General features: G+C 39.0%; 1 protein-coding gene across 1 annotated transcript; it reads right to left on the bottom strand.

Moving 5' to 3' along the window:
• Nucleotides 1-1845: 1845 nt before the first annotated feature.
• Nucleotides 1846-19277, bottom strand: colgalt2b (collagen beta(1-O)galactosyltransferase 2b). The gene is made up of 12 exons (XM_033965621.2): nt 18969-19277; nt 7660-7770; nt 7463-7580; nt 7238-7372; nt 6949-7153; nt 6117-6236; nt 5828-5901; nt 5624-5730; nt 5353-5485; nt 4899-5026; nt 4618-4824; nt 1846-2331 (listed from the first exon to the last, which is right to left on the bottom strand). The coding sequence occupies exons 1-12, from the start codon at nt 19208-19210 to the stop codon at nt 2058-2060; spliced, it is 1854 nt and encodes a 617-aa protein (XP_033821512.1). The 5' UTR covers nt 19211-19277; the 3' UTR covers nt 1846-2057.
• Between the last annotated feature and the right edge of the window lie 4902 nt (nt 19278-24179).

The raw sequence follows: 24179 nt of genomic DNA, 5'->3' as shown, positions 1-24179 counted from the left end.
ACTCATCCAATCAGTTTGCACAATGCTGTCAGTCATAAAGCAGAGTTCAGTGGCATTGGATTACACTCTGTCCTTCTGATGGAAAGGGCAACGCGTGAAATATGTGATGGTGCAACATAAATTACACAGTTCTCTCTAGATCCCCTCTCACATGAGTCTTAACATGTTCCAAAAACACCATTGTCCTAATTATAATATATGGGGGCAAGGTTTAAATCTGACTTTGAACTTCACTTTGTTTAGAAGCGTTTGATATATTGTAACCCACTGTTTACATAAATTGAGATTTCATTCCAAGTTTCCATTTAATTAATTCATTTCTTGGCAGCCATTTCAAAGGAGGTTTCAGGCTAAATTAGGCCTAAATGCATCAAAATGTTTAGTATAACTGAGCTGTTGGCTACAAAGCAAGAAGAAGAAGTCAAAAATTTTTTATCAAATTTAAACCTCCAGAGACTCTTATTTAGTCACAAAATGATCTATGCATCAGGCTACAGAGAAAATGGACAACAGGTGGCCAGGTGGTCCTCGCCAGGCTCCAATAGCAACGTCATTTTTATTTGTCAGTCTCAACAAAACTGGCAGGAAAAAAAGGAAATTATAAATGATAAGTAAAAATATAAAGTATGAGTTGGTCTTTCTTTCAAAGCAGGTGTGGTGTTGGTGGGTTGTGCTGCATGGTAAGTTTTGTACAGCCCAAATGCAATTCCCCAAATGACCAACAGATGGAAGTGCAAATCCATGTCTTCAATAATCAACAGTAACTTTCATGTGTATTAAGGTTAATTCATTCAATCATTTTCCATTTACTGTAACAGATAAAGTTTGACATGCCCAGACATTTGACTTTCAAGGAGTAAGATGCATCATGTTGTTGATGCTGGATGTAAAATAGACTGTTCACTTATGGTCTTATTGTATTGAAAATGTTTAATGTTATTTTAACCCAGTGACAAAAAAAACAAATCCTTGTGTGAAGTGAGTGATGTCATGTGGTTTGGGGTTTTTCACTTGGTGACTTTGGATAACACTGTTAACCACAACAGCAAAACACATGAAATGGGCTTTATCTGCACCCCAGTGCCTTGTGGGTAGGTCTATGAGGAGGGCCCATCCAGAGAGTGTGACATCATCTGAGGCCCTCACACTCCTGGTTAAAGAAAACCACACATGTCATAAACGCAGTTAGAGACAGCCTTGAGATTCTTTTATTCCTCAGCTGCCCATTAAAAACACGAGTGTTCTTTTAAATAGCAATAATCTTTATAAACAACATAAAAACAGGTTTGTTTGGTTCACATCTTCAACAAAATGGCAGTTGTCTCAAATGTTACAGTCCCACGTGTACATCATCCAACAGATTACAAATGAGATCTTTCAGTAGTTTGGTTATAAGTAAAACTTTACACAGTGAAATACACTGACCAGGCACAACATTATGACCACTGACAGTGAGTGTAAAACACTCACTTTGCCGATGATTTGCCGATGATAAAAATACAAATAATGGGTAGACAATTAAGGTTTGCCACATATCTGTGACCCAAAAGAAAAAAAAAACAAAAAAAAATAAAGTTGATCCAGACAAAACACTTGAGGAGTATGGGATGGGAAAATTTTAAAACATTAAACAACACTGTAGTCACAATGTTAAGCCTGATGTGTGTACTGCAAGCATTTATTTATTCTAATTGTGCTGATTTGGTTTGCAGTAATGAAAACCAAAAATGTGTCATTAAAATATAATTTATTATTAATATTTTTTTATAATAATAATAATCATATAATTTAAACAAATGCTTGAAATATTTCATTAAGTGTATAGCATATTCATTTTTTTTTTTATGTGAGACTGAAATTGGCATATGTCCAAGTAGAGACAGATGGAGAATAAATATTTGTCAATGGAGCTGTGTCCCAGATTCATTAGGTTTTCCTCTCAGTATCCTCTATGATAAGCTTCTTTGTAGATCTGACTGCATGTAAAGTTCAAGTGTCTCTTCAAGTGAGCGTACACATCACAGTGCACACACAGGTTCATAATAGTCTCTTCTCCGTCACAGTTCGTCCCTGGATGCCCGTGCAGCAGGGGGCGGTGTGTCTCCCGTCACTGTGTTCTGAGCCACTGGCCTGATACTGCCCTGCTGTGCGGTCTTTCGTGCATGTTGTCTGTCCCAATCTGTGGCCACGCTCTCGTCGTCCCAGATGGTGGAGGTCTCTGTGTCACTGATGTAGCCCGGCTCTCCGGTGTAGTGTGTGGGGTAGATCAGCAGCGGCTCCACTGAGAAGGCCTTCAGGTCCCGGGGCTCAAAGTGGGACATGTAATCAACACTGGACAGAAGACACATACACAGTATTCACCACTTTATTCAGCCATAACAGTATGTATTCTGTAACTCATTGATGTCGTCTTGACCTCTTTTCCCTTGTCTTTTTACTTCTGTGTTTTGTCTGTATTGATATATTTCCATCTTTCTCTCACTCTTCTACCTTATTGTTTTAATCTTTGTAACTTTTATGCTTAAACCGTCCATCTCATGCTCATTCTTAATCAAAGCGCCCATCCTAATTTAATTCAAGGGTTAGGGTTACTGAATTTTAAATCAAATTATTGCATCTGGCTCCAGTCTGGATGTCGGCTGCATTGTCCAAGCTACAGGTCTCAGAGGAGAAAGGACGCCTTTGTTTTGAAGGCTGTTACCCTCCTCAATCAAACTGCCCTAACACAGGACCACTGGACTCTTCCTTCCTGAATCTCTCCCACCCTTTTTTTAACTGCTGCACGAGGACTACTTAATGTGCTTAAATTGCCCTCAGGGGATAAATAAAAGTTATTTGGTGTTTTTTTCTCATAAATAACAAGTTGTACATCTTCACCAATTAGAACTTGCTTGCATGCACACCCACAAAATGCATGATGTTTTTTATGCTTTTTTATAATGTGATATAAACTTTTACATGAAAATATGGTACTGAAGTTGACGTAACAACGTATTAAAAAAAATAATCATATTTTGTGTAGCATCTTTCATGTAGCATAGTTGACATCGATACAAAACAGATGGGATCAATAAGATGAAATGTCTTGTCTTCGTCACATAATCATACAATTTATGATTAAGTTTATGCAAAATATGGTTTGTATTTGTTTACAGCAAAAGATACAAAGCTGCTGCTGATTTAAGACAATATGTAGACAATAAAAAACAGGATATGGCTTCAATAAGGGAAATTACTGTAAATGCTCATTATAGCTCATTATAGCATTAAAGCTGTCAAATGCAGAGGAAATTTGTTCTTTAACATAAATGCAAAGAACTTAATTTAGTTTATCTATTAGCGTAAAAAGTCTATCTTAAACTTAAACAGATAACACAATCCTCAACCTGAGCTCATGTTTGTCAAGAAGAATACCCAGAGAATACAACATGTTTATTTAGAATTGTTGTTGTTGTATTATTATTTTTGAATTAACGTAGAACAAGCATGTCCTTTTTAAGTGTCCGTATGTATCTTATGAACACCTGTATGGTTGCTCAAAATTCCAGTACTTATATAAAGGAAAGCTGTAGTTGTTGAACAGCTTATGTTTTGCTTTGACACGTCAGTCTGCCATATTCACACTGGTCATCACAAGGGTCGTTGCAAGGTCAACTCAGTTATCACTCCTTTCGGACTAGACACCTACCTCTTTATGAGAACGGAAATAAATACTGCAAGAGCATCTTTCCAGCTGTTTCTCCTACTGCATCTTTCTTTTGTGAATGAAATGACTGGCTACTACTATGACATAACAAACTGTATTTACACAACACATGCTTATTTAGTATTTTTCCAATCTCTTTCCCACATTTTTCCCCATTTTCATTTTGAGACAAAATTCACTTTCTCTTAATATTTACACTGTAATCCATACTCGACACAACTACTGCATAGTTATATTTCCCCACCCCCAAACCCGGCCTGTATCAATGGGAATCCTGTCCCCTTCTCTGGGCAGGAAGAGCTTCGCTGGCCCACATTCCTCAAACAGCAAAGGAAGAAGGGGGGGAGTGGTGACATGAGTATATAGGACTACAGAACAACACAGAGGTCTAAAGGAGTATTAGAGGAGAAGTCAAAATAGACGAGTGCTGGAGGTAATGAGTCTTGGGGTATGACAAGAACTTTAGGAGGAAGGAGAAAAGAAGCCATTGTGTGTCCTGGGCCAGGCGGCGTACCCACTGAACCCCAAGAACAAGCCGTGCCCTGTGTTTGCAGGCACACAAGGAGAAGAGGGGGTCCGCAGAGAAAGGAGTGGAGATATATAAAGAAAATAACCAGGAAGAGGTGTACAGGGCATAGGCTGTGGTCAACCGCTAGAACACAAACTCCAACATGCTTAGGGACGCACATCATATATGTAATTTCTGTACTGTAACTGACTCTTTTTGGGCATATGAATATTTGAATGTCCTAAATGTGTATACTTATATAAGGCCCACACACCTGTAATAACAGGACCACATAAGGCTCTTTGTGTGTGCGACCATCATCAGGTGGCTTAGATCAGCTAAACCACAGCTTTAAATAATATACTACATTTATAATAATGTTGACAGTCAGGTGAGGACTCACTTGGGATGTTTGTTGAACATGACCGGCAGAAACTCATCCACAGGCAGCATTCTGGTGAAAGGCTGAGCTGCTAATAGTTTTCTGGCTCCTTGTTGTGACAGTGCATATCCAAGTGTCCAGTAAGAGTAGTCTGCCACGACCAGATTGTTTATGCCCTCAACAGACTTCTCCGGGTGCTGCACCTGCATACGCTTACGGCCAACATAACTGTGAAAAGGAAAACATCCTCTGAATATGATCATGCTATTACTCATTTAAAGTTTAAAACTAGATAGGCTTACATGAGGTCCCAGTCCAGCTGGGTTTTGTCTGTGTCCTCCATTATGGCCTGGAGCCGCCTCTTGAACCTGGGCTCAAACCTCACGTCATCCTCCAGCACTAGCACCTTTTGGAGCCCACGTTCCAACACCTAAGGGTCACGAAACAACCAGGATTGAGACATGTCACTTTGGATTATCTCTGATCAGGAATGCCAAGTATTTTAAGTCAGAATGTTTCAACTAAAGCACCAGAAATAAAAGATGATAATAATAATAATAATAATAATGATAATAATAATAATAATAATAATAATAATAATAATAATAAATAGCATTTTTAAAAGGGTGTCAGTCTTTGTCAGTGTGTCTTTGCAAAATTTGGCTTTCTGTAAAACATTTTAAGAATATGTTGTCTTTGTACGTTCCCATGTTTGCAACTACAGCTACAGAATTCTTCCTCCATTTGGTCTCCCACCTGTTTCCATATTGAGTGGTGGCTGAGGAAACATCCAATCTCTCCTCTGGTCAGCACTCGTCCGGAGTATGGGTCTTTATAGCCGGGCATCATCTCTATGCCCAGAGCCTGCAGCTGTGATGAGTTCAAAGCCCTGGTGGAAACACAATGTTGCTGGTCATACCTATAGTTGCTTCTATAAACGGTATGTTTGAGGAGACAAAACCAATGTGAAAAGATACTGACAAGAATTAGCAGCATAAATAGTTACTTTATAGTGTCTGTAACTCACTTGCCGTCCACTGCCTCGGTCAGTGTTGGATGTAGACCAAGTGCGGACATAGATTTAAACATCCTGGTCCGTCTGTCCAGTCTCCGCTTCAGATTTATTAGAAAGATCTAAAAAGAAAAAGAAAAATAGATGTGGTTTTAATAGAGGGATGCACATTATCAGTATAAAGAATGCATATTATGATGAAAAAAATGAAATACTTACTTCATCAAAGCCTATTTTATCTTGCTGTGATGGTGACGCATGCAGGTACTCTGAGGGCTCGATGTCATGGTCAACTGCAGAAATGGGTGAAGGGTTAGACAAGCAAAAACAGGACTTAAATATCCTCTTGATTATGTTTGGTTTATTTGTGTGGGAGAAAGTACAGATGGAGGAAGAGCAGAAAGAGCCACAATACTATCAGCTACGGCCAAGCAGGTTATACACGAAAATAAACAATGCATAGAGGCACACAGAGAAACCATCTGGAACAACTGGGTCACACACTTACTCAATGCCTCTGTGATGGTGTGGATAAAACTCTCCCTCTCATCATCCACGTTTTGTTGTGCTTTGAGTGGGACAGGGAGGAAACCATAGTGCTCTCGATTACACACGTACATCTGCACACCTTGGTGAACAAAACAAACGCACATGAGGCAATGGAAATGTCTTCAGGTAATGTATCAGATCAGTTAGACCATCACTAAATCCTCACGGTTGAATAGAAAAACAAAGTGATGGTGCTTTAATTTTTATGAGTTAAACTTAAATTTAGGAGACAATGTTTAGGCAGCATTAAATAGATTAGGCATGATTAGGTTATTTCCCTCCTTTATTACATTTTTGATACAATGTATTATGTCCACATATTAAAATGCTACATTTTGTTACAAAGTAAGCATGTGTTAAGCCATATTGGGTATTTTTGGTTACTTAGTTAATACCCAGAGTCTCATAGTCCAGAGTATAGAGAACAAAAAAACTCAAGCTCTAAGCAGAAAAAACATGGAGGGATAAAATAATAAAAGAAGAATGAATTGTCACAAACTACACTGTGACATTATGGATAGACTTGACGTGAAGTCTACAGGGTGGAGCAATAATGTGTTTTATGTTTTATAAATAAAGTCTGATTGATTGATATGCAGAAGATGATGGATTAATTTAATTTAAATAATATTTCCTATCATCTGCATCTTGGTAGCAAGTTGAGTCAATGTAATCATAAACTCCAGATCTCTACATACTTTGATTTCACAGATAGCACTATGAAGAGGAATTTTCAATACAGTAAGACTTCTGGATATTTGTTGAGAGCAGAGATTTCCCGTCAGACAAACCTGCCTGCCGCGCAGAGAAAGCAAATACCATGATGTCATCAAAGGCCCAGCTGTAGTCCGGGTGAGGCGGATGAAAGGCCAAATCCTTACTGGCCTCCCTCCTCAGGTCTATTAGGAAAGTACTATGCACCATGGGCACAGGGAAACACCCCAGACGCTTCCACTCTCTGATGGGCTGGTAGTCAGGGGTTCGCTTGTAATAGCCCTAAAATGTATGAGAGGAAAAAACTAAATTAGTTTAATTAGTTTCATTTTATTGAAAAAAATATTCATTTTCTGTTCAACCTACCTGAGGAGTCATGCCACACCAGAAGTTTGAGTAAAGAGATCGAGACTCCAACATTGGGGCAACTATAGTGAGGTTCTCAGCCATCAGCAGGTTCAGCACTTGAGGGTTGGTCAGGAGATTGTCACTGTCCACAAACTGAAAAGCACAAGACATTAGGCCATTCCAATGTTACTTACGCACATCTTTTTGCAGTGAATATGTTCCAAATATAAAAGGTTTGTTTACCAATATGTAGTCAGCCCATCGCTCTCTAGACGCCTTCAGCGCAGCCTGCCTCAGCTTCATCACATGGTTGAACCTTGAAGGAGGCCAGTGCTTTGGACCCCACTCATCTGTATACAACCTAAAACAGACAAATACAAATTAAGCATGCTTGTATTCTGATATTTAAGGTAAATAAAGTAGCTTGAAGTGTCACTGACTTGGGCTCCTCCATTGGCCTCCACTCGACGTAGTGATAAACGCCTTGTGCTTTCTTCAGCCATCCTCTCAACATGGCTGTGGTGTTGTCCATATTGTGATCTGTCGCTGCCCTGGAGATGATAACACACAGTCAGACACATAAGCTTCACATAAGCTCCACTGGAATCATAGTTTTCTGCTTATTGACAATATTATGACGAATGACTGTGTAAATAATGGCAGTACAAAGCAGACAGTGTTGACAGATTTACTGTTTAAACATTTCACGTTTCACAGTCTCGTACGAAGCGGCTTCTCAGCGTCTGTAAATCCTATATGTGGTTTTGAATTGTAGCTGAGTCTTAGTTTTGAAGCTATCAGGACTTGAAATTAGACAAAAGACAATGTACTGTTGAAAAGTGTTTTAATACATAACATCAATACAAAACAGCACATTGTATGCAACTACAACTGTTCCATAATATAATAATAGCATTGATCTTAAACTTGGTTATATTGGTGACTATGTTTTACAAAATGAGGAACTATTTGCACTGGTTTTAAACACAAATAGAGGAAATCATGCAGTAAAAGGAAAGATTATGGTGCAATATCAGCAATTTGCTTTCTAGACAGTAAAACATTAGAAATACTGTAATATAAACTTAACATTTCACGGTGTATGTTTTGAATGCACACTGGTACAGCTAAACAACCAAAGAGACTGCTGTGTCATCAAAAGTGCGGCAATAAGCAGATGATGTTGAATGTAGCACCATGGCACTTTGGTTTGCTGTTTGTTCAAAGAGATTTCCACTCAAGCTCCCAGCACTGACTCAGACAAGACTGGCTTTATACACTCCTCTGTGTGTTTAATTTTAGTGTGAGAATCTAAATCTGTAAACAAGCGCTCAAGCACAAAAATAAAACCATACTCAAACTGAAAATTTCCACAGCTTGATGTAATATACCTGGTTCTCCCTTCTCCCAAATCAAAAAACTTTTATACCAAAGGATGTAAAGATGGAGTACAGAGCGTCCAGCTGCCTTTCTCTTTGGAGATTATTGAAATTCCAGCCATGTCTAATATGTGTTTATTGCAAGACGCTGCATGCACATGGACCATTGGCATGTTGTAATAACATAAATGCAATAAAATAAGTAGAGACATAAGCTGACCAGCAATCATCAAATATCATCCATCAGTATCCTGCCAGCTTTCACGCAGCAAATTGATAATGCAAACACTAAATTGAGTAAGTTGCAAAGTGCATTAATGAAAAACAAACAAGAATTTTAATACATAACTAAAACCATAAACTTACAAAGCTATAAAAGAGTGGGTCGCAAATAAAAAATAAAATATTTTGCCTTCTGAGTACCATCTGATCAAAACCAGGTCTATAACAGAACATCATGGAATAATTTTTCTAAGCTAAATAAAAACTGAAAGTTCCAGCGGTACGACATTTTGACAACCACTGCTACATAAATATACAACATCATAGCACTGGTCTTGTTTGGCAAAAGTTACAAATTCTAATAATCCTTATGAACATTGTTTGAAACTAACAAGTCAGTTGAGTCTGTGATTTATAATAATTGAATGTAGTAATTGGACGGTTTAAATAAATTTACTGAACAGATGTCAGTGGGATCCAGATGGCTTATAGTTAGCTTTCACATAACTAACTCATGACATTGTTAAACACAGTGGTTGAACATGCTTTGCTAATGTTAGTGTGTCCCATATTATATTGTTAAGATGATGGACACACTAAAAGAGCCAGTTTATGTGAATGCCAGTGGACAGGGGTTACAGACCTTTGAGGTTAACAGGTACTGGGACTGCTTATTTATGTGTTACTCAAGTGCTGCCTTTAAAATGTTTACATGTATCTGTCTGGCCATGTGTGTGTGTGTAAAGAGCAGTGAGAACAGGCAGGCACAAGACTGTAAGTGCCTATGAGAGTTACAAACGACTGCTGCTTTATCATAGGCCCCAAAACACCTGACTAAGAGGTAATGACTACATGTACCTTACATGCTTCAAGTGGGCTATACTGAACAAAACTGCAGGAAATAATTGTGTTACTACATTCTGTTTCCCAGTGACAGAGTGCTCCAGGGTAGGATTTAAACTTTTGGCAGCTAAACTCAGATTAAACAGTTTGGTATGCAGGGATGTACAGTAAGAGTAAGACAGTTGTTATTTTAGTCTTTTACATAGGATACAAGATTCAGAAGAACATACTGTACCCGGTAAGGGAAAAAAAAAACATTGACAGAATTTGTTTCAGCAGCCTCTCCATTTATTCATAAAATGACATTATATCAGGCCTGCTACAAACCAGCATACTAACAGAATTAGTTTTGCAATGGCAATATGTTTTGGGGATACAAATTTAGAAAATATGATTCTGTTCAGAGTAAAAATGTAAACAATTCCAGGAGCATTTACTTTTGAGAGAAGACTCCCATGAATTTCACAAAATGTAGAGGTCTAAACTAACTGAACTACAGGTGCAACAAGATTTATTGATTTTTTTTACAAAAAGACAAGATGTCAAATTCATTGCCGAGGAATGAATTGTAAATAGTTGCTGCTCAAATTTGCTTTGATTACGATATATGTTGCAGCCCTATATCCAAACTGTGTTTTGCAGGTGGTTGGAATCATTTCAGGAGCTTTGACATAGTAAACAATGACATCTGTGTTTTAAACTGTCCAATACTCTGGACACTGAAGTATGAATCATTTACCACTTTTACAAGATCTTTCTGGCAGATGCATTCACTTCCTCTGTAAAAAGGTTGTGTTTTGTTTTTATGGAAAATTAAAAGTTGTTATGTATCAATGCTGCAGATCAATTTACCAACAAATAAGACTTGTTTTTCATACGTGCGTGGTGTGCAGTGGTTAGCAAAGGTAACTACTTTCACCATTTATTTTGCATGTAGCCAGAATGACACAGATGTTCCTTAAGTGTTACCACAGCAAGTCCCAGAATCTGCCCCTCCTCACAACAAGCTGCTCCAGAGCACAGACAGATTTTCCATTACAGAACCCAGACGAAAATGTGAGATCCATACATCGGCTTTGTGTGCAGTTTGAAAGATGTAGCAGCTATAATAACTCAGGGAAAAGACAACATTCAACATTCTCGCTATTGTGTATATTCAATCTATAACTCACTGCCATTGCCAGAAAAACAAGAATTACTCAAAATCCCATGCAGCAGATATGACACAACTCACAACCACTGTAACGATGTAAAGCCTAATAATCTACATTTCACCACCTCTCTCAAAGGATTCTGTCCATCAACAAGCCAGCCCGGACCAGCTGCACACATGGCTGCAGCATTACTCAGATACAGTGTCCATACCCAGCACCTCTCCCATCTTTGGCTCACTGCAGCTCTTTGTTTGGAAGTGCTCTGTAGATTCAGGCTCATTATCTCGCTGCCTGCAGGGCTTGGCTTTATGCTTCCTCTGTTTTCCTTTCTTTAGTATCGCATCTGGACAACACATGCTCAGATCTACATAACGTCCAACTACCATCTCAGAGCACCTTTACAAAAACTATGATATATTTGGAGCAATTATTTTCCCAGATGCAGTTCTCTCCCATTGTCTGTGCACAGATAGTTTGTGTCAGCCGGAACTGGAACCCGGACCTCTTTCAGATAAAGCCCAGATGCTTTATAATAAGCTATCGTAATTTCGTTAGGCTACTGTATTAACATCACCACTATGCCACTTTAAATACCTTCTGGCACTATTACCCTTGATACACATTGATGTAGCTTTCTGTAGTTTCCTTTTACAAATTTTTGTAAAATAAATCAAGAAATACAAAACAATAATACTTGTTTCTGTATAGGCCCCATGATAAATATTGACCCCCCAAAAAGTATTGTTCCATCTATCATGTATTAAACGATTAAGTCGATATAGTAATTATCACGACAGGCCTATTTTTCATTCATTCATTAGCGATTGCATGTTTACTTACCACCAACACCATCAAAGATATAATCCAATTTACGCATCAATACAAACAGTGGGTGAACGAACATATAAACTGTACATTTGAATTGCCAATCTTCCAATCTCACAACCTCCAGAAGCCTAATTGCATCACTCATGTGCATAGTTAGACATAAAATGTGTAGAATATGTATTTCAAGACATTTTTATAAGCTCTAGTCCTACATTAAAGGGAATACATACATTGATTGTACACCTATAATTGCGCTCCATCTGGTACGGCCCGAGTGCAGAAGTGTGTCATTCAGACAGTCAAGAGTGTGTCATGTGATCCCTGACACCTGGCCCTAAACATACACGTGCACACATAGACACACACACACAGGGCCCTTTAAATTAAACACAGGTCTGTCTGGTGCCACAGTGGGATGGAGCCAGGAGTGCTGGTTCAATAAACTATCCAATATCACTGCAGATAACAAGCCACAGTAATTAACCGCGAAGAATAACCTCTTTCAGACGTAGGTATAAAGATGGTTGTCACTGGCTGCAGTGTGTGTTTACCGGTAAAGAAATGAGCGGAGACAGAGGTGAAACAGCTGTGCATCAGGACAGTTGGGACTTGGTGCTGTGCTCAGTAACTTCTATGATTTAATGCTTTTAGCTTATTACAGTTACATGTCACGTTTATCCTCATTACAAGACCAAGTGCAGGTTTAAAAATATACTCTAACTACAGTAACGTGTATTTGTAATTTGTTACTTTCCGCCCTTGGTCATTGGTGTGTGTTGGCTGACGTGGCTGCAGTAGACCTCAAAGTGACCTTGGAGGGGCATAGGGGAGAGAGGAGGGGGGCTGTAGAGGAGAAAGAGGGGACAGAGATAGGGAGGGTACAGAGAGGAGAGCAAAGAGACCAGGAATTCCTCATGGCTCTCAGGATCAACAGAAGCAGAGCGCCTGAATATTTACACTCAAGTGAAGTATTCAGCATCAATATCACTGGGCTCAATACAAACCGTTCACTGTCATATCGATCTGTTCTATAATCACCAAGTTTATTAAATGCATTCTCTCCAGTCTACTGAACCACTGTGGAGGTAATGCAAGGGTCTTCAGGGGTCTTCAAGGGTCTTTAGCCATTATATTCAAAAATCCAGTTTCAATTAAGTAAACAAGAGATTAAAACGCCATCCTGTGTTTGCTCTGCTGGCTCAGTTCAGCTTGGGCTAAAATGTGAGTTAAAAATAAGCAGTTCTTGTGGAGATTTGCTGGAGGAGGCTGTGGGCCTGGCAGGTGCAGTGATTTTGCCTGTTTCTATTTTATGATACACAGATGCAGCTGAAGGTTTGGTAACAATTTGGATGTTGGTGCATGTTAGGAATTTGGCATGGTAAAATGCAAAATGCTACAATAATCTGCTTTAAATCTTGTCACAAAAGGTAGTACAGCTGTGCAGACTTTATGGATTAATGAATATTTCTCATCAATGCTAATACATAAACATGAGCAACAAACAAAAAGTAGACAAACAAAAAGGCACAAACTAGTTATACTGGCAAAAATGGAGAAAGTGTTGGAACAAACACATTTAAAAATATTTACAGTTTAGTGCTGTTGTCTCTAGGGATTATAATCCTGGTTTATATTATATGTATTCTGAAATATGTCATTTGCATTTCAAAGGCCTGATCTCAGTCTTAGATTATTATATGTGACAGGACTTTCTGACCTGTACGATTGAAAATACGGACTGGGAGGTCAAACGGGAAGGAAACCTGCTCCAGCACACATGGCAGAGCAGGCATCATGTGGTACTCGGGCCCAGGAACCAGAAATGGAAAAGAGGAAGAGAGCCAGAGGACGCAGCAGCAGCAGCAGGGTAATCATGTCCATCCAAGCACACAAAAAGATGCAGACTGAAAAGCAATAGTTTAGTTTAGTTTAGTATAGGGTGTTAGATTTTTAAGAATGATGAGGCTCATAATCTACTAATAAATACTCCAACACCCAAGAAAAAAAAAAACAGGACTATCTTTATGAACCCTGAATGAACACAAAAATGACAATTATGCAAAATAGTCTTACAAACCAGAAAAGCTTGAAAGCTGATACAAATAAAACAGTTTGTCAAGAATAAATTTATAAACAATGCTTTTTGTTCTACATTCTGATCCAAAATTTGCCACATCTGGATTTTGGTTTTATTTATTGGTTCCATGTTTTCTCTATTGTCAGATCGGGGTGGACGATATAGCAAAAAATTAATACCAATTTTGATTTTATCATGATTCATATGAATATATTATTTTTATAGTGCCTTGAAAAGGTAACTTAAGTCATCTGCTTCTTGTGAAAGTTCACATTTCAGTTGGTTACATCTAGCTGTCACTCACTCAGTGCATTGCTGAGGCCAATAAGAGAAGTGGGTGGGAGCATAGTGCTACATTCAAGACTCTGTGACGATTTAACCAAAACAGCAGATTTTCACAGGAATGAGATCACGATTTGATTTTTATCACAATATCGGCCTGCCCTATTGTCAGCTATTTATGCTTTGGAGCAGCAACCACAAAGAGGTTAATATTGTGCTTGTGGCTGCTCTATAGTTATAATCTATGACACCCGTGGATTATTATGTTATAATTTGGACATTTTAAAACATAATATTCATCTAAAATGAGTTCATAAATGAAACAATCCCACTAACTCCAATGGGAGCTGACGTCGCTACAAACATCATCACAACAAAGATCCGTGCAGTTGCTGGACCTCTGATGGATAGCAGATATTTTTTCATTTGTACCAAAATGACTATGCAAAACTGCCAAACCCTACATGTAGTACAGAGTAGAGGGTGTATGCCGGTGGTGTTGAAAAGGGGTTGACCGGCAATATGGCGTCTTGAAAATAAGCATTAAAGATCGCTCAAACATGCACAAATCACTCCAAATACAACTTTGGGTGAGTAAATGTTGAGTAAATGGTGAGTGGAAACAACTATATTTTGCAATTTTTGTAATTTTGCATAAATTGTCAACTTTAAAACACTTCTTTGGACGTAAAGTAATTTTCAGCACAAAATAATAGTAGTTTCTTTTCTGATATAGATCAAGATAATACTATAGCTGAGGAAAAGCCCAATTTTGTGCTATTTTTATGATTCCCCCCCCCCCCCCCTAATATCTATACTTGTTCAAACGAGCATTTTGTTTTGATACTGGTCTTTGTATTTATCGTAATATGTGGGTACTGATTTTTTTTGACAGCCCAGTCTGCACTGCACACAGGGTGCATATGGTCTAAAGGCTCCTGCCAGCATAGCTCCATGTCCATGTGATTGATTTTGGCCTTAAGACACAAGCCATAACATTTCTGTTCAAAATGACAGGAATTCAGCTCAAAGCAAGGAAAAGACATGCTGCTGCAAAACATCATAAAAATCACACCGTAAATAACAATTTGCCATGGTTTTGGACCAATGGATCAATTCACAAGGAAAAAGAATGTGTGAATTACAGCTGGGTTTTGTCATTAAGTCATAAACAGATGAAAATGATATGTGCTGTGGTGGCCTTGGCGTTCCTGATATTAATTTCTTTGTGCCAAGATTTATATAGCCGGTCACAGGAGTGGTGTATATATGTCATTTATGTTTTTAGCCAGCGGTGATTCATAGAAAGTCATCTTACACCATGGATTTATGAGAATTTTTCACATGCCATTTTGTGGAAAGACCAATAGAATAGCGTATAATCTTGTGGCTCGGGTAAATAAATGTAAAACATGCATTTACTAAATTCCACCCACAAAAAAGTAGTCGGCAGAAGAATAAAAAAGATTTAAAGTCAAAGGCAAGTGATGTCACCACAGAGAAATGCCTTGACATAAATCAATCTCTAAATGTTATGAATAGGCATAGCAGCACCTGCTGTGTACCACATGAGATCAGCCGGAGGGCAATAAACAGTGTGCAGCAAAACAGTGGGAGCCCCGGGCATGCGCTTGTCTGATTATGAAATCCTCTTTTCTAAAAACAGGGTCTCCTCGGGCGCATCACTAAACGCAGCAGTAGAATGGCACAGCATCAAAGCTGATGAGTGATGAAGTTAACGGAGCAATCGTGTTCAGTCAGGCCAACCGCAGGGCTCTATAGATGTGTAATGTATACTTTCTACTATGTATTTTCCTATACAACCCTCTATTAGCCAACATTACAGCAAAATTACCTAAACACATGACTTTAGACTCAGATAGACTGCATCCGTCTCACAATGTAAACTTAAACCACCAACACCAACTCCACCAGGCCATGTCAATAAAAGTACTCATAACTGAATACATGGATAATGGATAAGACTATACATGGAGACAAGCAGGTGGCAGACACCCACAACCATAAAATAGTTACATAGTGCACCTTTAAATTATGGAGGATGAGGAATTTAAATTGAGAACCAATTGTAGTATATGGTGTGCAGTATACTATAAATAAACGAAAACCCAAGCCACGTGTGCTTGACTGCAGCAGACAGTTTAGTGATGTAAATGTCCGAAGCACAGAGCTACACAGTCCATGTGGTCAGTGCTGCTGTGGGAAAAGGGGATTAAGCAGCCTGCCTCGGCCCGTACCCTTTGGTAATTTCCACACCTCTCTCTGCACCAACCCCCTCTTTTCAAATCCCTGCATTCTTTCATTTTTTTTACAGTGCTGTGACTCTTTGCCATCCGCTCTCCCGCTCCGCTGTCAGGTCCCCCCATGAGCATTGGAACTTTTACACAACTTTAAAAGAGCCAAGGACAGGATGGCTGATATAAAGTTACAAAGGAGGTCCAGTTTTACTATTTTAGTTACTACCACCTTGATCTAAGCTTGAGCTCCGTTTAGTACTTTTTTTTCTCATATCTATGCAAAATTACCAAATGCATGCTGATTACCTGTAAAATATATTTAAGCCTCAAAGGCAGGAAAACCCTGGATTACTCAGACATGTACGAACCAACTGAAATACAACTTTGAGCAACATAATGATGAGCGAACATCATTATAACACGATTAAAAGCTCATAATACGTTCCCTTTAACAAGATTTGCATTCTTCACATTTATTATAGTCACCATAAAGGCAGCCACACCCTCTTTAATAACTTATAAAGCAGAATGATACTGCTGCTTAAAACTCTATGGCAAAATTATGGATCTGAAGGTATGTGAGATAAGAACACACCTGCAAAATTGATGAAGATCAGGTTAAGAGTTATCCAAATATTTGTGAAAGGGTTGGGAGGGGGTAGTATGACATAAGTCTGTTGATGCACTGATTATTATATTTTTAGATTGCAGGTTTTGCATAAATCATTAGTGAAAAGAATTATGTAGCGTCATTGGGAATGCTGCTGACAGTATTTAAATCATACATAATTTTTTAAACTTCTGATAAAAAAAATATATAGATAACAGTGAACATTATTCTATCACCTTATATAACTTAAATAAGCAGCTGAATCAAGCAATCAGGGCATCAGAGTAGTATAAAATGCAGGAGAGATACCACTTCCACCTACTGAAGTCAGTCCTGCCATTCACAAAGGTGAGTTGTGATAATGACAGTAAAGTCCTGCTGCTCCAAAGGGCCCCAGGTCTGGATTCAGTTACTTTTCTTATACATTTCTGTGTGGTTTGGTTTCAGGATCAGACAATTAGAAACAGGCCACCAAACAAAAGCAAGGAAGGGTGGGAAGCAAAACAAAAGTAAGTCAATGATGGATACGGTTGAGCAAATATTCACCAGCAAACGCTATTTAGACGACATTTATTCATTTTTATCTTATGCTGCGTGTCTAAAGGCAGACATTCTTTTCCACATGAGTTCCCACAATCCAATGCTCCTGTCAGATAACCTCAGTATCAACCTTCATCTGCAGTACCATGTCATATCACATAAAACACGGATCTGCTATTTGTACATCATCACAGTAGTGTTTGTGGTCTGTCTCTCTTAAGTTCAGATTTACTCCTAATTTGACATGCAGCAGAAAATTCACTTAGTTGTATCAGGAAGGACATCTGGCACAATATACATATGAAATCAATTGGTTTGTTGTAGTAATCCTGGTGAAAAGCTCAAAGAAAAATCACTATAAACTTACTATTATTATTGCATGTTTTACCCACAGCCCTGTAGATGTGGACACTCTTGTTTTGACTACCCAGAATCCCATACTTGTGTCAGATAACTCCAGTGTTCCTTTCATCTCATCTCTCCGCCTCCTAACAACTCCACACAGTCTTAAACTGCAAACACGGCACTACCTGCGTCTCTCTTACCTGCTGCTTTACAAGCCCCTTTTCCTCATCTTTATGCTGAATCAGACCAAAGCAAGCTGTGATTAAACCCAAAAAACCTCTCCCTATACAGTATATGTGCACAGAAGCCCTTTCATGTGCCCCCAGAACATGCAATTTAGCCAAGCACATCGTAAAGACACAGCAACAGGTCCCTGATAATGTGTTATTACAATATAAGCTTACACACGGTGCTTTTCATTAGAGCACGCTCCGCTGATGACCACATCACAACACATAAGGCTATTAAACTGTTGTACACCAAACTAATGATTAGAATCCAGGTGTGTTGTCAGATTAATTTGACAAATCCTGAACTGGCATGAAGGCATGTTACACAGAGAAGACCGTTGTATGAAGTTTTCGTAAAGGTCACTTGAGTTGAGTCAGCACTTTATAATTTGATGTGCATGGCTGGTCTGCAGAGCCACCTCACTATGTTAACATAAGATGAGCATATTTTGAAGCATTTGTCCAAGTTTTAATGACAAAGAAATGTTTTTGGGTAAAAATGTTTTATTTTAATTCTATTGGACCAGTTTACTATGTGCAAATGGACAGCACATTTTAAAAAGATCCAGTCAAAACATTTGCAACAAGATCCCATTTAGTCAGTATTAAAGTGGTAGTGGTTGTATATTTACTGTGGCCAAATGCATCTCCCAAGTTTACAAAAGGTCCATGAGATGACAAACTTTGACATGAATTTAAATGTGTGTTTTGTTATTAACTCAAACTCACTGATAGGTTCACTGATAGAACTCCTTTAATGAAAAATGTTTGGATTGTGCAGAATAATAGTCTGGTCATTTACAATGTACCTGAGCTCCATGTTCCATGATCTAGATGTGAACCACACTGTCTTGGTCATGTGCAAACACAGGTTGCTGTACAATGATCCAGTGGACCATCAGTGCACTTGCATCGTGACAGCGTCTTTACTACTACTTCAAACTACAAACTACAGTTAAAGTTCAAAGCCTCGTGTCTCACCAGATGGCGATGCGGTCCTTGGGATAGTCCAGCCTCTCGATGCAGCCCAGGTAGTGCGGCAGGCTGTGTGCGGCGTTCCTGGCCACGATGGCGATCATAACCTTTGGCTTCTGCAGCGATGACTCGCTTCTCACCGGCTCCTGTACCTGCGTGAGCAGCTCCGCGCGAGCCACGTGAACCCACAGAAGAACCACCGCGAGGAACACGAGCCCCATCCCCACGGAGCCCTCCACAGCCCGCATCTTCACTGTGTCCACAGCCCGGACCCGAAGTCCCGCGACCGAGCGACAGACCAGAGGAGCAGTGAGCGAGAGGCGAGCAGAGGAAGTAAGGTACGAGGGAGGAGGTGTGCGGGACAGAGCCCTCCTACCCTCCGCCCTCCACAGAGACTGCTACTGCTGGGAAAGGTAGAGCTGATGCTGCAAAGTTGAAAGCAATTAGCAGTTAAACTCTAAATGGTTTCGCGGTTGGTTGCTGTGTTTAGTTGGGTTGGGTACAGAATTTAAATCCACACAGTTTATGTTCTGTTTACTCCACGGTTTGACTTTTTGATGGTGAAAAGGCTGTAGATATTCTAGGTAATGATGTTATACTCTACAGGAGCTAATACATAGTCTGCACTGTTAAAACACCCGTTGCTTGTCTTAATGGAGATTGTATTTCTTTTTAAAAACAGTAGTCTTCTGCCATTAAACTTTTCTGTCTTTCAGGTACACGTGTTTATATTGTTTATATGGCTAAAATAGAGAACCTCATGCATGTGTCCAGTATGATTTATACCAAATAGAACTCCGCTGCTTCCGGCTTTTCTAAATGATTTGGTTATACAGAGAAAAGCTCCAGACAAAGAAAGCTCTAAATGGTATGTGTGATGTCTATAGTTTTCTAAACACAAGGTGCACCATCATGTACCAAACTCCCATTGAACCACCAGTCACGTCTATAGACAATAATCTGCAAATTGACGTGTTGCAACCGCTATAGAAACTATGGAGTGCTATTATGATATTATACTGTATACTCAGTTATGATTACAGTAACCCTTCAGTCACATAGGTTAATTATAGCAGTGCTGCAAGAGAGACAGAGCCAGCTCACTTCTGTGTCCTGCCTGGATCCTGTTTGTTTAGGTAAGGATGGGTTCCACTTTGTAATTTTTTCCCTCTTCACTGTCACTGAATTCAGTCCCTCTCTGGGTTTGAAATAATGTGAATACTCACATATCCTAATGTTTGGTATTAGTAATGTTCATTTGGCTCCCCCTAGTGCATCCCCCAATGAGGCATCTACAAGTAAACAAGCCCTGACAGAACTCAGTAAAACGTAAAAGTCATTTATGCTGGGGAGTGGTATGTTGGCCTGGACCCTTGTCTTGTGTGCCATTATGGGGTCAAAGGTCAGGTCATCTATGGTCCACAAATGGCTGTTGTGACTTGAAAAGGCATAACATTTATTTTCTACATTTTTTTAGCATGACTTTCTCAATCGGTATGTATGAATTTTTGCAGATTTTTAAAAATAGTTAATATCTTATGAGTGGATAGGATGAAATCATGGTATATGTTCTTACAAATAAAATAATGTTTTGCTTTTGTGAGTCAACCATCATCCTGATAAAAAGAAAGTTTAGTGTATTTTCATATTTTTGTTCATATCCTTCTTTAATTCTAATGTGAGAAACTTTACCTAAATAAATAGAAACATTACAGACAGTTTGAGCAGCCTCACCCTACTGGCTGAAGCTCAAGCTTTAACACAGAGCCACTCCATGCTACATTTCCATTATGTATGAATGCCCCAGTCTTCTGTCAGAGCTAAACATCTGCTTTGTAATTGTGGCTTGGTACTTGACACAGGGCCATTCTTTCCTTTTTGTGACTGAACATTGGACCGGCAAAGGGCACTGAGTGGTATCATTTGTTTGGGCAAAATACATGTTACAGGCGGCTCTACTTTTTCATTTGTTAAATTATGCGTGGTTAAACTGGGAACAAAAAAGCTCAAGTTCAAATGGCAGAATCTCATTAAATAAAAAATGTCCAGTGGGACTAACATACACTGTACTTGAGATGTATTTACAATAATAGAAGTATGCTAAACCATATTTGTGTAATTACTATGTGTTTTTATTAACAGACATTCTATGCTTGGTTAAAGATGAGTACAGGCTCTCCCCAGTGTTTGCTCTGAGCTGATGAAATGTGTAAGTATGTGGGTGGTTGGGACTTTATGGCTCTATCGTGTGGATGTCACAGTGATGTACAGCCCTAATAGGCTGTACTTGATCATGCACAGAGAAGAGACCCCTGAGGAAAACTGTGCCTGCGTTTGGTCCATATCAAGGATTATCAGCAGGGGGCGTCCTCGACTCATCCTCAAAAGGTATTTTACATTCACCCAAGTACTGTGGGCACTTCAGGGAGTAAGATTCAGACTGCAAAGAAGCACTTACTCCAGCAATTGCTAGAAGAATAGACAGGTGGTAGTGATAGAAGCACCAATAGTATTATCTACCTCGGGATATTCTGAGCATAGCACATGTTACACCAAAGAGGAGGAGGATTCAGAACAGACCTGATAAATAATGTTTTTTTCTGAATTACACTGCAGAAAGCTATTTTCCCTTGTCAAGCACTATATACCATCTCCATTGTGGCTTGAATTTGAACATTTTGTCCCTGAGTTTGAAGTGGGAACATAAAAAGTTGTGGAGATTGTGATTTAGATTTAGATGACAGGGGCCAACTGGGAAAGTGCTGTTCTTTTTGAGTTTTTATGTTCAATATTCCTCAAAGGTGGTCTGTAGAAGGAACTGGGGTGTCCTGGCAACAGGTAATCTCCACGGGGGGAGTGAGGGCAGATGTGGTGCCATCCAACAAATAGTCTCTGTAGCTCTAGTGGTGAAAGGCAATATATCACCCTACTACTATATTTCCTATAATAACAAGCTGTAAAAATATGTGGTAAACACAAATAATTTAAAAAGGATGTTTCAAGTAATATTTCTGCAAGTGTGTCAAAATGTACATAGCATTTTACCACCAGTGATGAGCACAAGGTTACAATGTTGCATCTAATCAGCCAACGCATAAAATGATAAATCGATAAATGCAGTCATCCAGACAGATCCATGTATAATATATGAAGTATAGACTACTAAACAATTAGCTTCATGGGCTTTAAGTGGGTCAGTTGTGTGGGTGTACATCATGAATGCAAATACATCTAATGCACCCTTGAAATCCTCGGCCTCCCTATAGAGTGACTTGTCTCCGGAGCTTTACATATTTATCAAGCCCGGAGTGAGAAAAGTGTGTAAAATGTGGATCTATACCCACTGTGTTTGAGGCAGACGGAAAGACATTTTAAGAGTCTGGATCTGTCGAGTTTCTAAATGAATGTGCTTGGAGCCGCCGGAGGTAGATTACACCCAGGAAGATATTAAGACCCTGGCACACAGCTCTGCCTCTCACTGTTGACTCATAGCTGGTGTGGGCATGCTCGTTGTGCATTTGGTGATGTTTGCAGGGTTCAGAAAAAAAAACCATATGCTCTCATTTTGTATGTAAATTATATGCATGGAATCAGATGTTTCCAGACAGCTAGATTAAAACTGCAGCTAGACTTGTTATTGCTTTGTATTGATTGACAGATTAAATATTACCTAACATCTATGTCAATTTATGCATGAATTAACGTGGGGACGGATACCAGGGAATAACGGCAGCTTAAATTGGCAGCACGTCAAGCAGTTATGTCCATGGGGCTTAGATTATAGGCCTCATCTTAGATTTTAGTGCATTTCCTCAACATCTTTCACATCAAATCTGGTATAAGGCTGAAATTTGCAGCAATAAATGTCATGTCGCCCTCAATTTACATCTTTCTGTTAAAAGTGTTACTACATCAAACCATCTATTTTATGAAGGATTCTGCTTTTTGTTTTTACCTTTACTTTTCAAAGCTTAGGAGTGTTATAGTGAGTAAAGAGTATATGGGGTTACATGTTCACTTGTAACCAGGCTTTAAATAAACTGGAAAATTATGTAAAATTAATTGTCTTACCTGGGTGTGGAGTAAATTATGCTATCATTGTCTTCTATTTCTATAAACCCTTTACTTGCAAATATATTTAAGTATTTGATAATGCCAAATTTTTATCCCCACGGATCAGTTAAGTTAGTCTAAATGTAAATCGAAATGAGTCTCTTGGGCATTCTCTCAAATCTGTCCCCTCTAAAAACATTTACACATCTCTGCACCAAAAACGATTTATCAACAGGCCTCAGTTTTGTTATGTTTGGGACAAATTTATACTAGGTTTACCACTTTTAGCGCCAAGGACATGCTGTACTTAATAAGCACTCCAACAGTTTAGCCTCTATTTCAAATCCACAAGCAGCAAGGGAGGAGTGGGGTCTTTATTGGTCATTACGTCAAGGTGGAAAGAACATTTTCGTGCCCATATTCCTGTCTGAGGTTCACAGTCAGCATCAGTCTCCTGCTTCCCTCTCTCTCTCTCTCTTCTTTTTTGTCTTTGCCTTAAGCATGTTTTATTTCTCAGAGTAGGTGAAGCTTGCTGTGAGCTCTGGCCCTGTGGGACCATTTTGCCGCTTATGTGCACAGTGGTGGCTGATTGTAACCTTATGTTCCTCCTATCTGAGTCAGGAGAGGTAAAGCGTGTCATAGAAAGATATGCACATTCCATATAAGGATTAATATTGATCTACATTAGACTAGTAGTATACAGTATGTGCATGTTATTGCAATATTGATCAGTTTGAGCTTTGAATCAATTTGTAGCCTAACAAATACACAAATCTGTATAATAACACATGCATTTTTTGTAAGGTAATCCAACTGAGTGATTATTTTAGGTTATGGAAAGACCCTAAATTATTATTTTTTTAATTGAATATGCCATTTCCTTTGTATTCATGGGTTTCATCTTAGCTTTCTGTCATAGCAACTTGAGGACTTTCACCACTCAAAAGATACATTTTTGTTTATTTTTATATTTAAGGTGCCATATCAATAAAAAAAAACAAAGGCAACAGTCCTGATTTTTCATAATTCTGAAACCCATGGACTGACAAAGTGAAACTGCAGTGCTCCTGATTTGGCAGCAGAAGGCGTTCTCAGTCTTAGGTCATGTTTCCTCGCTGCGTGGCTCTGAGCAGCGTGACCACAGGAAAATAGACCTCCCATTGC

Source organism: Periophthalmus magnuspinnatus, chromosome 4, assembly GCF_009829125.3.
Source record: "Periophthalmus magnuspinnatus isolate fPerMag1 chromosome 4, fPerMag1.2.pri, whole genome shotgun sequence".
Classification (NCBI taxonomy): domain Eukaryota; kingdom Metazoa; phylum Chordata; class Actinopteri; order Gobiiformes; family Gobiidae; genus Periophthalmus; species Periophthalmus magnuspinnatus.
This window is presented reverse-complemented; position numbering and strand designations above follow the sequence as displayed.